Source organism: Diachasma alloeum, unplaced genomic scaffold (assembly GCF_001412515.2).
Source record: "Diachasma alloeum isolate Michigan unplaced genomic scaffold, Dall2.0 Dall_scaffold_01300, whole genome shotgun sequence".
Lineage (NCBI taxonomy): Eukaryota > Metazoa > Arthropoda > Insecta > Hymenoptera > Braconidae > Diachasma > Diachasma alloeum.
The window spans coordinates 104966-116321 of record NW_021681405.1 but is presented as its reverse complement, the minus strand read 5'-3'; the positions used below and the strand labels follow the sequence as shown (position 1 = coordinate 116321).

Here is an 11356-nt window from a genome sequence, read left to right as displayed (position 1 = left end):
AGAGAGAGAGACAGAGAGAGAGACAGAGAGAGAGAGATTGAGTTCATTTAGCTTTCGCTACACTAGGTTTGTTGCGATTCCTCGCTATTCATGTCATATTTTATAATTTTCCTTTAAGTATTTAACAACTTCCCGTTTGAATCCAGTATCGTTCATTCTCTTCATTTCTGCAGGCAATTTATTATACAGTTTCACTCCTTCATATATCACATCATTTTGAGCAAAACTCATTTTTGCGCTAACATACTGTAGATTGTTACTGTGCCTTGTTACTGTCTGACTCATATTTGCTTTTCCAGTCTTTTCTTTCATATGACGTACATATTTTAATACATTCAATTTTATTCTTTTTTCCACATTCATTAGACCCAAAGCTTCTAACATATCACTTATTTTTCTCCTTTTGTTACAATGGAGTATCGTCCGCATTGCTCTATTTTGCATTTTTTGTCAACTTTTCCGACTCGTTATATTCATTGTGAACAAGATTGTACTGCAATATTCAAAGTGTGGCGCAATAATACTCTCGTATATGGTTTTTCTTCTTCTGGTACTGAGATGCGTCCCGACTCTATTCAATACTCCCACTTTCTTACCAATTTTTTAAACAAGATATTCCTGATGACATTTAAACGATAGATTTGAGTCAATCATTACTCCTAAATACTTGATCACACTAACTCTTTCTAGCTCTATTCCATTCCTGCTTTTTACAATCACATTTTTGCCTCCGTTTTGTCTCTGATCAGACAAGATCATGAATTTCGTCTTGGTTACATTGATTGTCACTTTATTTTGCTCCAGATAATCCTCTATTTGGTGCAGAGAAGGGTGTAATCTCTCCTCTATTTCCTCAGAACTCTTCCCTGTGCTGAAAATGACCATATCATCTGCAAATAGACGAATTTCACAATCCATAGAACTACCCTTTATTAATATGTCATTTATATATCAGGAATAGCAAGGGCCCAAGTACAAAACCTTGGGGCACCCCTATTGGGACTTCAATTGTTTCAGATTTATTGTTCCTATAGTATGTCGATTGAGTTCGATGTTGTAAATAGGAGTAAAACCATTCCAATACTTTACCTTCAACACCATATTTCGTCATTTTTTCCAATAATAATTTTCTATCTACTGTTTCAAATGCTCTTTTTAGGTCAATAAACACTGCTCCCACAATATCGCCATCACTAATATTCTTTTTCCAATCTGATACAATTTGTTGTACAGCATTCTCACATGATCTCCCTTCCCTAAATCCGTATTGTTCTTTCATAAATAGATCATTTTTCTCAAAATACTCTATTAGCTTTTGAGCCACAATTTTTTCTAGTATTTTTTCATACTGCAGGAGCATATTTATTGGCCTAAACTCTTCCATTTTTATCGTATTTGTAACTTTTTGTATTCGTATGATCTCTGAATGTTTCCATTTACTTGGGACATATCCCCTCGCGATGGACTCCTTCATAATCCTACATATATTTGGTCCTATCAATTCATTTATCAACTTCATTATATTTGTTGATATCCCTTCACTTGTGCCCTTCTTATTTGGTAATTCTCTTATGATTTTGTTAAAATAATCTGTTGAAATTGTTTGAAAATTTTTGAGTGATTTATCTGTGAATTTTTCATTATCAGTCCCGGGTCTCGTAACTGGGAGACCCGGGTTCAAATCCCGGCTGGGCGAATCGGAATTTTTTCTCTCTAAATTTTAATTCTATTTGAATTTATTTAATGCCTAAAGGTGGTTAGGCGGCGTGCTGAGTTGAATTTGGAGTGAGAATTTCCGTGGTTCCCGGTAGTTTAGTCAATAAGAGTTCCCGGCGCGTAACTGGGAGACCCAGGTTCGAATCCCGGCTGGGCGAATCGGAATTTTTTCTCTCTAAATTTTAATTCTATTTGAATTTATTTAATGCCTAAAGGTGGTTAGGCGGCGTGCTGAGTTGAATTTGGAGTGAGAATTTCCGTGGTTCCCGGTAGCTTAGTCAATAAGAGTTCCCGGCGCGTAACTGGGAGACCCGGGTTCGAATCCCGGCTGGGCGAATCGGAATTTTTTCTCTCTAAATTTCAATTCTATTTGAATTTATTTAATGCCTAAAGGTGGTTAGGCGGCGTGCTGAGTTGAATTTGGAGTGAGAATTTCCGTGGTTCCCGGTAGCTTAGTCGGTAAGAGTGCCCGGCGCGTAACTGGGAGACCCGGGTTCGAATCCCGGCTGGGCGAATCGGAATTTTTTCTCTCTAAATTTTAATTCTGTTTGAATTTATTTAATGCCTAAAGATGGTTAGGCGGCGTGCTGAGTTGAATTTGGAGTGAGAATTTCCGTGGTTCCCGGTAGCTTAATTGGTAAGAGTGCCCGGCGCGTAACTGGGAGACCCGGGTTCGAATCCCGGCTGGGCGAATGGGAATTTTTTCTCTCTAAATTTTACTTCTGTTTGAATTTTTTTTTTTATTGATTTCAATACGGATTTAGAGAAGGGAGATCATGTGAGAATGCTGTACAACAAATTGTATCAGATTGGAAAAAGAATATTAGTGATGGCGATATTGTGGGAGCAGTGTTTATTGACCTAAAAAGAGCATTTGAAACAGTAGATAGAAAATTATTATTCGAAAATATGACGAAATATGGTGTTGAAGATAAAGTATTGGAATGGTTTCACTCCTATTTACAACAGCGAACACAATCGACATACTATAGGAACAATAAATCTGAAACAATTGAAGTCCGAATAGGAGTCCTTCTTTCTACGTAATTAATACTATCAACAATTTCTTTGATACTGTTGACAAAATAGTTATTGAATGTATTTGCAATATCTTCATCTCCTTTTATCATGATGTTATCAATACTCAATTCATCTGGCAATACCACTTCACCTGATCCTTTCAACACTTCTTTTATTGTTTTCCACATTTTTCTACTATCTTTTCTATTTTGATCAATTTCTTGGTTATATTTTTCTTTTGCTTTCCTGATTTCTGTAACAATCGTATTTCTTTTCTGTCTATATTTCAACCAATCATTCTCGTCGTTCCTATTTCGAGCCATAATAAATAGCTCTCGTCTTTCTTTCAATTGTTTCTTAATACCAACATTAAACCATTCTTTAGATCGTCTGTTATTTTTTTTGTTAATTAATGTCTCAGGTGCAGGGAGAGAGGGAGAGAGAGAGAGAGAGACGGGGAGAGAGAGGGGCAGAGGGGGAGAGGGGGAGAGAGAGAGCGGGAGAGAGGCAGAGAGAGAGGAAGAGAGAGGGAGAAAGAGGGAGGGATGGAGAGGGAGAGAAAGAGAGGGACGGTGTGGGCGAGTGAGCGAGAGGGAGGGGGGAGGGAGAGAGAGAGAGACAGAGAGAGATGTTTTCGAAAACACCATCGAAAGATTCGAAAAGTCATGAAGATATCATTAGATTCATTACTCATTGAAGCAGCCATAAACAGTTGTCCGTCAAATTCCGTCGATTTCAAAGAGAACATTCAGCGGGAAATATAATTATATATTTTTTGGAGGAAATCGAGTGGTTCATGACACAGGTATTTTGGAATGATCTAGTGCTTTGTACCATATCTCTGGAATATTATGTGCATGGGAGATGAGAAAAACAATCTCTAAACACACAAAAATTTCAAATAGGAATCTAAATTATCGACAAATTCAGCGTACTTAAATTGATTCGTCATCACCCAGAAAATCGATATACGAACAAACAAGAATTTGATTTCTAATTTGTAGCCTTTATCGATAACTCAGATTTCTCTTCACTACTTTGTTGTGATTATCTTTTTTCCCCTTTTCTCATATATCAATCAATTTTTTTTCGTGATTTTATCATTTTTCATTTTTTTAATTCTTTTTTTAACTTCCACCAGCTCTATTGAAATTTATTCTCCATTGACCTGTGAATAGTTCCTTCATTAAATACATTTCTAAATTTACACAAAAATATCTCGAAAAAATGTCACAATGAAAAAAAATCATAGAAAAAAATCTCACAGTAAGAAAAAATCACAGAAAAAAATTACACAATGTATATCACAGCAGGAGCTATCCATAATTCTCTCTTCTTTCTTTTTTCATCTCCCCGACCCGAAGGGGGAACTTATTATAATGACCCCGAAAATCGAAAGTGGAAATTTCATAATATCTCCACGTTTCATGACTCCTGAAATGTTTCTATGATGTTTTTGAACACATTTCTGTGTGTGTGTGTTTTTTTATAGAGGTTTGGGAAAATCTTCAAAAGATTCTGGTAAAGGGATGTTAAAACCAGATTTGGGATTTTTACCCAGTAAAAACCCGGTTTTCCTCTTTGTACCTCTAATTATCTGTGCCTTGTCCCTCGCGGCACCACCGCTAAGTATTACTTCGCGAAGGGGGTCTCAGCTATCAGCTCTTCCACATTCTTTGCATCTGAAGTACATCCTCCTATCCAGCTAGGGTGTTGGGTGTGGGTAGGAGGTTCCAGCAGATTTCTCACCTATGCTGCAGCCTTTCACTTGCGTTCCTCACTTCTGAGCTCCTTCATAACTGCTGCTGCAAAGTTGCTCGTTGCTTCCCAGGCTGCCTGCGGTGACAGCATAGCTTGCATCAGATTCTCAGGCAGGACTTCCCTTTTAAGGACTACTTCCCAAGTACTCCGGCTCTCACTGAAACGGGGGCATCTGAAAAATACATGCTCCGCATTTTCGTTAACTCCTGTGCAGACCGGGCACTCTGGAGTATCCTCATGTTTGAATTTATGAAAATACGCCCGGAAGCACCCATGTCCCGAGAGCATTTGCGTGAGATAATAATCAACCTCACCATGGGTGCGGTTTATCCAATCACCTACCTGTGGGATCAGACAGTGTGTCCATCTTCCTTTGGTTGAGGTGTCCCACTTGAGCTGCTATTGCTGCAGACTCTTCTGCCTCTCTTTTGCATTGAGTTCTACTGCACTCAGTGCTTTCGATTTCCTCTGCTGGTACAATGACTATCGTTCTTCAGCCAATATTTCTATGGGGAGCATCCCGGCGACGACACACACTGCGTCCTCCGATACTGTCCGGTAAGCGCTCGCAACTTGCAGAGCACTCAGCCGATAGACTGTTGCGATCCTACGGCGTGCTGCCTGCACCTCGAGTACGTCAGCCCAAATGGAAATACCATATGTGAGCACCGACGTAACCACTGAATGTAGCGTTCGACTTCTTTGCTTGGGGCCTCCAATGTTGGGCATGGACGTGATAATGTGGATCTAACTCCAGACGCTTTGGCACCCACGTGCTCCGCTTGCTGCTTGAAATTGAGTCGGGCATCAATCATCACCCCCAGGTATCGGATGAACGGCTGAGAGGTGATTTCACAGGACCCGACCTACAGCGTCATTGTCTCGGTTTTTTTTTCTGCTGGTGATCAGTACAGCCTCTGTCTTGTGTTTTGCCAATTTCAGGCCTACTGTATCCATCCAACGGCGAATCGTCTCGAAGGTTGTGTCAAAATTGAGTTCGATCTCCTCCAGGTATTTGCTCACAATGACTACCGCCACGTCATCCGCAAATGCCATGAGTTTAGTATCCCGCCGTGTTAGTCTAGGCAACTGGATCCGGATAGACGTTATTGAGGTTAAATCACTGGAAACACATTTCGCGATAACAATCGTTTATTCAAAAGTCACTGATTAATCCACAGCTGAGTTTCAAATATTTGTGTTGCACCGTACGTAATTAAAAATAACTCTTTAATACAAAAACCTTCGATATTTAATGGACTCTATTTCTGATGCACGTGTTTTCGTTAGAGATCTCAAGCGAACGGACAGCGAAGCGCTCCCAACGCATAACTATTATTCAAAAGTATCAATAGAGAAATCAATGACTGATCAGGTCATTAGATGCCAGCATGTGGCCTTTTAATAAACTAGAGTGCAGTCAATCCGGTAACACGCCGCAATTTCAGCTTCAGTAGCCCGTCATACGTGATCTTCCACAATAGAGGACCCAATACGGAACCTTGCGGTACACGTCCGGTGACTCTGTACTCTTTGGAGCCGCTCTCCGTGTCGTATTTAAGGACCCTTCCAGTGAAATAGCTGCCGACCATTCTCTGCAAGTATCCCGGTACATTCAATTTCACCAATGCCTCAATAATACGCTCCCATTTGGCCGATTTGATAGCATTCTTGATATCTAGCGTGACCACCAAGCAGTACTTCTTTGTACTACTCAGCCATCTTTTCCCTGATATCGCGTCCTTAGCGGTGTTAACGACCAGGTTGATAGCGTCTAGGGTGGATCGCCCTTTTCGAAACCCCTATTGGTTATTGGCCAACAAGGGTTCGACCGCTGCTTCTATCCTTCGGTAGATCATTCGCTCGAGGATCTTGCCAGCGAAATCTAGCATTCAGAGGGGACGGTATGATGAAGGATCGTCCGGTGGTTTATTCCCTTTTGAGAGCAATACTAGTCTCTGCTGTTTCCACATGGCCGGTAAGATGTCCTCTCCTAAACACTCGGTGTAGACATTCAAGAATAGTTCCGGAATTGCATGAATAGCTGATTTCAGTGCGACATTGGGAACTCCGTCAAGACCAGGGGCCTTGGTGTTACCCACTCTATTGCATGCTTCCATCAATTCTTCCTTGGTGAGTGGTGGAACCGATAACTCTTTTCCCCGTTCACCAGTACAGTGATGCTCTGGCTGTTGGAGGAACAACACCGTGACAATTCTCTCCATCAGCACAGGGCACGTAGGCGATGGCATTGATTGACTCTTGAGTCGCATCATTACCACCTTATACGGTCTCCCCCATGGATCACTGTCTACCTCATCAAGGAGCTCACTCCAAGATTGTTTTTTACTAAATTTGATCGCTTTGCTGAGCTTCCGGCGTGCTTCCTTATATCTCCACTGCAGCCCCTCGAAGTCTGGCTTTTTACGGCCACGCTGAGACAGTCTCCTGGCAGCATTACATTCCTTTCGTAGAATGACGATAGTGTCATTCCACCAATATACAGATGGATTCCGGTGTGCTGTCCGTCTCCTGGACATGCTGGCATCGCATGCTTCTGTCACTCTTTTCATGATATTCCGTGCCTTTTCAGTAGCATTTTTGCCACTAATCAGGCGATCGTCCAGTGCGACTAGATAAGAGCTAGGATGGAAGGTGCTCATTCTTCAGCAAATGTAGTTGTTTTTCTTAGAAGTTGAGGCAACTCTCTGGTGAGTACATGTCTCCCAAACTATCGCACGGTGGTCGCTTGCGGTGTACGTATCCATTACTTTCCATGAGCAGTTCCCCTTTGCGAGGTTGCTGCTCACGAATCTAAGGTCCACAATTGAGCTCGCCTCTCCCCTCATGAAAGTCGGTTCATCGCTGCTGTTCAATACAACCACATCCAACGATGACATGGCTTCCAGTACAGCTTTCTCTCTGCTATTGGTCTCCTTACTTCCCCAGTCAACTGCCCAAGCATTGAAGTCTCCGGCTATTGCCACGGGAAAGTGCTGCTTCGCATCCTCAGTCAGTCTGTCCAGGAATTCCGGAAATTGATGGATGGAAAGGCGCGGTGGGGCATATAGAAATGGATTCTATCATTACCTTAGCCTTGACGAAGCCATCTCATATACTACTGCCCTTAGTGCCGTTTCCGACAAGTCCAGATTAAAGCCTTCCTGCTAGCGTCAGTCATCTAGGATTGGGTGCCGGGGTGTCGATACGGCTCTGAGATCATGACAAGTCCAAGCTTCCACTCCCGCACGGTCTGTATAAGCAGGTCGTGTGCATCTTCACAATGGTTGAGGTTTAGTTGGAGTACCTTCATCGTCGTTTATTGAGGACCTTTTGGAGTGTCTCCTTATACACTGGGCATTTACTGCTACCAGCAATGTGGGCACAATCCTCCCTGTTGCCTTTGATATCAGAACACAAGGCGCATAGGGGCCTCTCCTTACAGTCTGAAGCTCTGTATCCAGTGGCTGTGCATTTGATGCGTGTGTTTTTTTTTCCTACGTCATGGTCTGGAAGATGCTCTTTACGCACGTTGTGCCCGAGTCGGTCAGGTCTTGACGGTAACGACCACGAGCCCAGGTCTCACTCCCGGTAAGTGGAACCTGCTTTCAGCTCGGAAAATTTGCAACTCATGCGGACTAAAAAACAGACCACGACCCTGTAATTCTACTCCCCCCACGAAACCGCCGTTAGGCATTACTTCACAGGTATGCTCTCAGCCACAGCTCTCCCATCAGGTGGTCGAAGACAATGCTTCCTTCTTCTCGGATGTTCTCATTACTTCCTCCTGGCCTGCTCCTCGCGTCAAAATTCTTTCAGAACTTCGGCTGCGAACGTGCTCGTGGCCTCCCACACTACTTTCGATGAAATCATGACTTTCACTAGGTCTTCAGGTGGGACTCTCTGTTCCATTGCAGTCTCCCAGCTACTGCGAAGCCATGCGAAGCGTTTGCACCTGAAAAACACGTGCTCAGCATCCTCTCCTTCTCCACTGCAGGTCGGGCACTCCGGGGTCTCTTCAAGTTTGAATTTATGAAGATACTTCCGGAAGCATCCATGTCCTGAGAGCATCTATGTCAGATAGTAGTTGACCTCTCCGTGGGGACGGTTCAGCCAAACATCTAACTGTGGTATTAGACGGTGAGTTCACCTTCCTTTCGCTGAGGTATCCCACAACACCTGCCATCGGCTGGTGCTGTATCGTCTCTCCTCTTCCCTGAGATCTTTTGGGCTCAATGTACTGTACCTTCTCCGCCGGTAAAGACACCTTCGGTCTTCAGCCAATACTTCGATGGGCAGCATTCCGGCGATCACACAAACTGCATCTTCCGACACTGTGCGGTACGCGCTAGCAACTCTCGGGGTGCTCTGCCGATAGACGGAAGCGGTCTTACGCCGAGATTCCTGGAACTGGAGCGCATCGGCCCAGATGGGAATCCCATAACTCAGCACTGACGTCACTACCGTGGACAGCAGCGCTCTTCTTTTTTTGTGGGACCTCGAATGTTTGGCATGAGGCGGAATAAGTGTTCGAACCCCCGAGGCCTTGGTTGCAACGTGTTCCACCTGCTGCTTGAAGTTCAAGCGAGTATCAATCATCACCCCTAGGTACCGAATGAACGGTTGGGAATTGAGTTCATAATCTCCAACTTTCAGCGTGATTGTCTCAACTTTTTTCCGGCTAGTAATCAGCACGGTCTCCGTTTCGTGTTCTGCCAGTGTCAGCCCCACTGTGTCCATCCACCGACGTATCTCCTCCAAGATTAGGTCGAATGGATCTCCTCCAGATATTTCGCCACAATCACCACAGCAACGTCGTCCGCAAATGCCACAAGCCTCGCGTCATTTGGCAGGGTCAGTTTCAAGAGTCCGTCATACATGATATTCCACAGCATTGGACCCAGCACAGAGCCCTGAGGAACTTCCCCGGTGACTCTGTACTCTTTGGGACCAGTCTGCGTGTCATACTTGAGGATCCTGTCGGTGAAATAGCTCCTGACCAATTTTTGCAGGTATTCGGGCACATGAAAAGCCTCAAGAGCTCTCATGATGCAATCCCACCTGGCAGAGTTGAAGGCATTCTTGATGTCTAGTGTTACTACCAGACAGTACTTCTTTGTGCCCCCTCTCCATCGGGTTCCCGAAATCGCATCCTTGGCTGTATTGACGACGATGTCAATAGCATCCAAGGTGGAGTGATTCCTTCGGAAGCCATGTTGTTCATCAGCAAGCAGCGGGTCGACTGCTGCTTCGATCCTCCTATGAGCGATTCGCTTAAGGATCTTCCCGGGTGTGTCCAACATGCAGAGTGGACGATAAGATGATGGCTCATCCGGCGGCTTCTGCCCTTTCGGGAAAAGCACTAGCCTCTGCTGCTTCCACTTCGGAGGGAAGTAACCTTCAGTTATGTATGCATTGTAAGCATCCAAAAACAGCGCTGGCACTGCCTTAACAGCTGCTTTCAGCGCAATGTTTGGTATACCATCTGGACCAGGGGTTTTGGTATGGCCTACTCTACCGCATGCTTCCATCAGTTCATCTTCTGTGATAGGCGAGATGGCCTCCACCTCACATTGTGTTGATAGCCGGTTGAGCTTTCTTTGTTGAGGGAACAGCACCGAGACGATCTTCTCCAGGAGCTGGGGACATGTCGGTGAGGGCATCGGCTGACTTCTCATCACAACCTTATAGGGCCTTCCCCATGTTCATCCTCAACTCCATCCACTAGCTCCTTCCAGCCTTGCCTCTTGCTGCACTTGATTGCCTTATTCAGTTCTCGGCGCGCACTCTTGTATTGGGCCTCCAGTTCTTTGGAATTTGGCCTTTTCCTGCTACGTTGTGATAACCTCCTCGCCCTGAGATACTCCTTACGGAGGGTAGCGATTCGATCATTCCACCAATGTACCGGTGGGAGCCGGCTTTGAGTGCGCTTTCGAGGCATGCTAGCATCCCAAGTGTCCGTGACTCTCCTCAAGATCTCGCTGACCTTCTCCATGACATTTCTACCATCGATTGGGCGAGCGTCTAGCGCAACCAAAAACGTGTCAAGGTCGAAATGGCTAACCTTCCAGCCAATTGAATTGGTTTTCGGGAATGTCACCGTTGCGGGCTGTGTGCCTCCATAAGCCTTGCGGAGGAATCTGATTGCTTCTAAGGAGATCTCACATTCCGCTCCCGCTGCATCTTTCACGGCCCCGAGCACCTCCTCCTTCGTTGTCAGCTCGTCGAGATCTTTGATCTCGAGGTCTTCCTGCGGCCCATTGTTCAGGACGTCGGCTTCATCTCCGAGGAGCGCAGCTATGGTCCTTTGAAGGTCATTGGCTCGGTCAGCATTCTCTTTTGTGAGGATAATCAGCAGATCTCCTGTGGTCGTCTTGCGGATTTTGTCGACGCAAGCACTTGCCTCCTTAGAAGAGGCATCCTTCTTGACTCGGCTGAGGATGTCCGAGTACTTTGCCTTGTCCTTTGGAGGGACAATGAGCGCATTCGGCCTCGCCGCTGATTTCTCCAGTCTATTCTTCTTGTTCTCCTTCTTCTGGGGCGGCTTCTTCGATGCTCCCGCTTTCTGCCTCTCTCTCTCTTTGTCCTTTCTCGTCGTGATCTGCTCCCAGTCCGAGGACTTTGCAGGTGGATCTTCATTCTTGCTCTGGACGTGAGCAACCTTTGACTCATCCTTCTTCTTCTTGAGGTCCCTGTCTCTGACTCTCGCGACTTCCTCTTCATCTTGGAAGCCTTGCTGTTGTCAGAGAGAGCTGAGCTCTCATCCTCAAACTCCGAGTCGATCGAGGGCGCAGTGCATTCAGAAAGCGTCCGCGTTCGTCCTAGAAGTAAGGTTGCCGGTGTGACCGGCAACGGCCTA

General features: G+C 44.9%; 1 protein-coding gene across 1 annotated transcript; it reads right to left on the bottom strand.

The window, feature by feature from the left end:
- Positions 1-8378: 8378 nt before the first annotated feature.
- On the bottom strand, positions 8379-9096 carry LOC107046315. The gene is made up of 2 exons (XM_015268907.1): positions 8648-9096; positions 8379-8568 (listed from the first exon to the last, which is right to left on the bottom strand). Exons 1-2 carry the CDS (start codon positions 9094-9096, stop codon positions 8379-8381), a joined length of 639 nt encoding a protein of 212 aa, XP_015124393.1.
- Positions 9097-11356: the final 2260 nt, after the last annotated feature.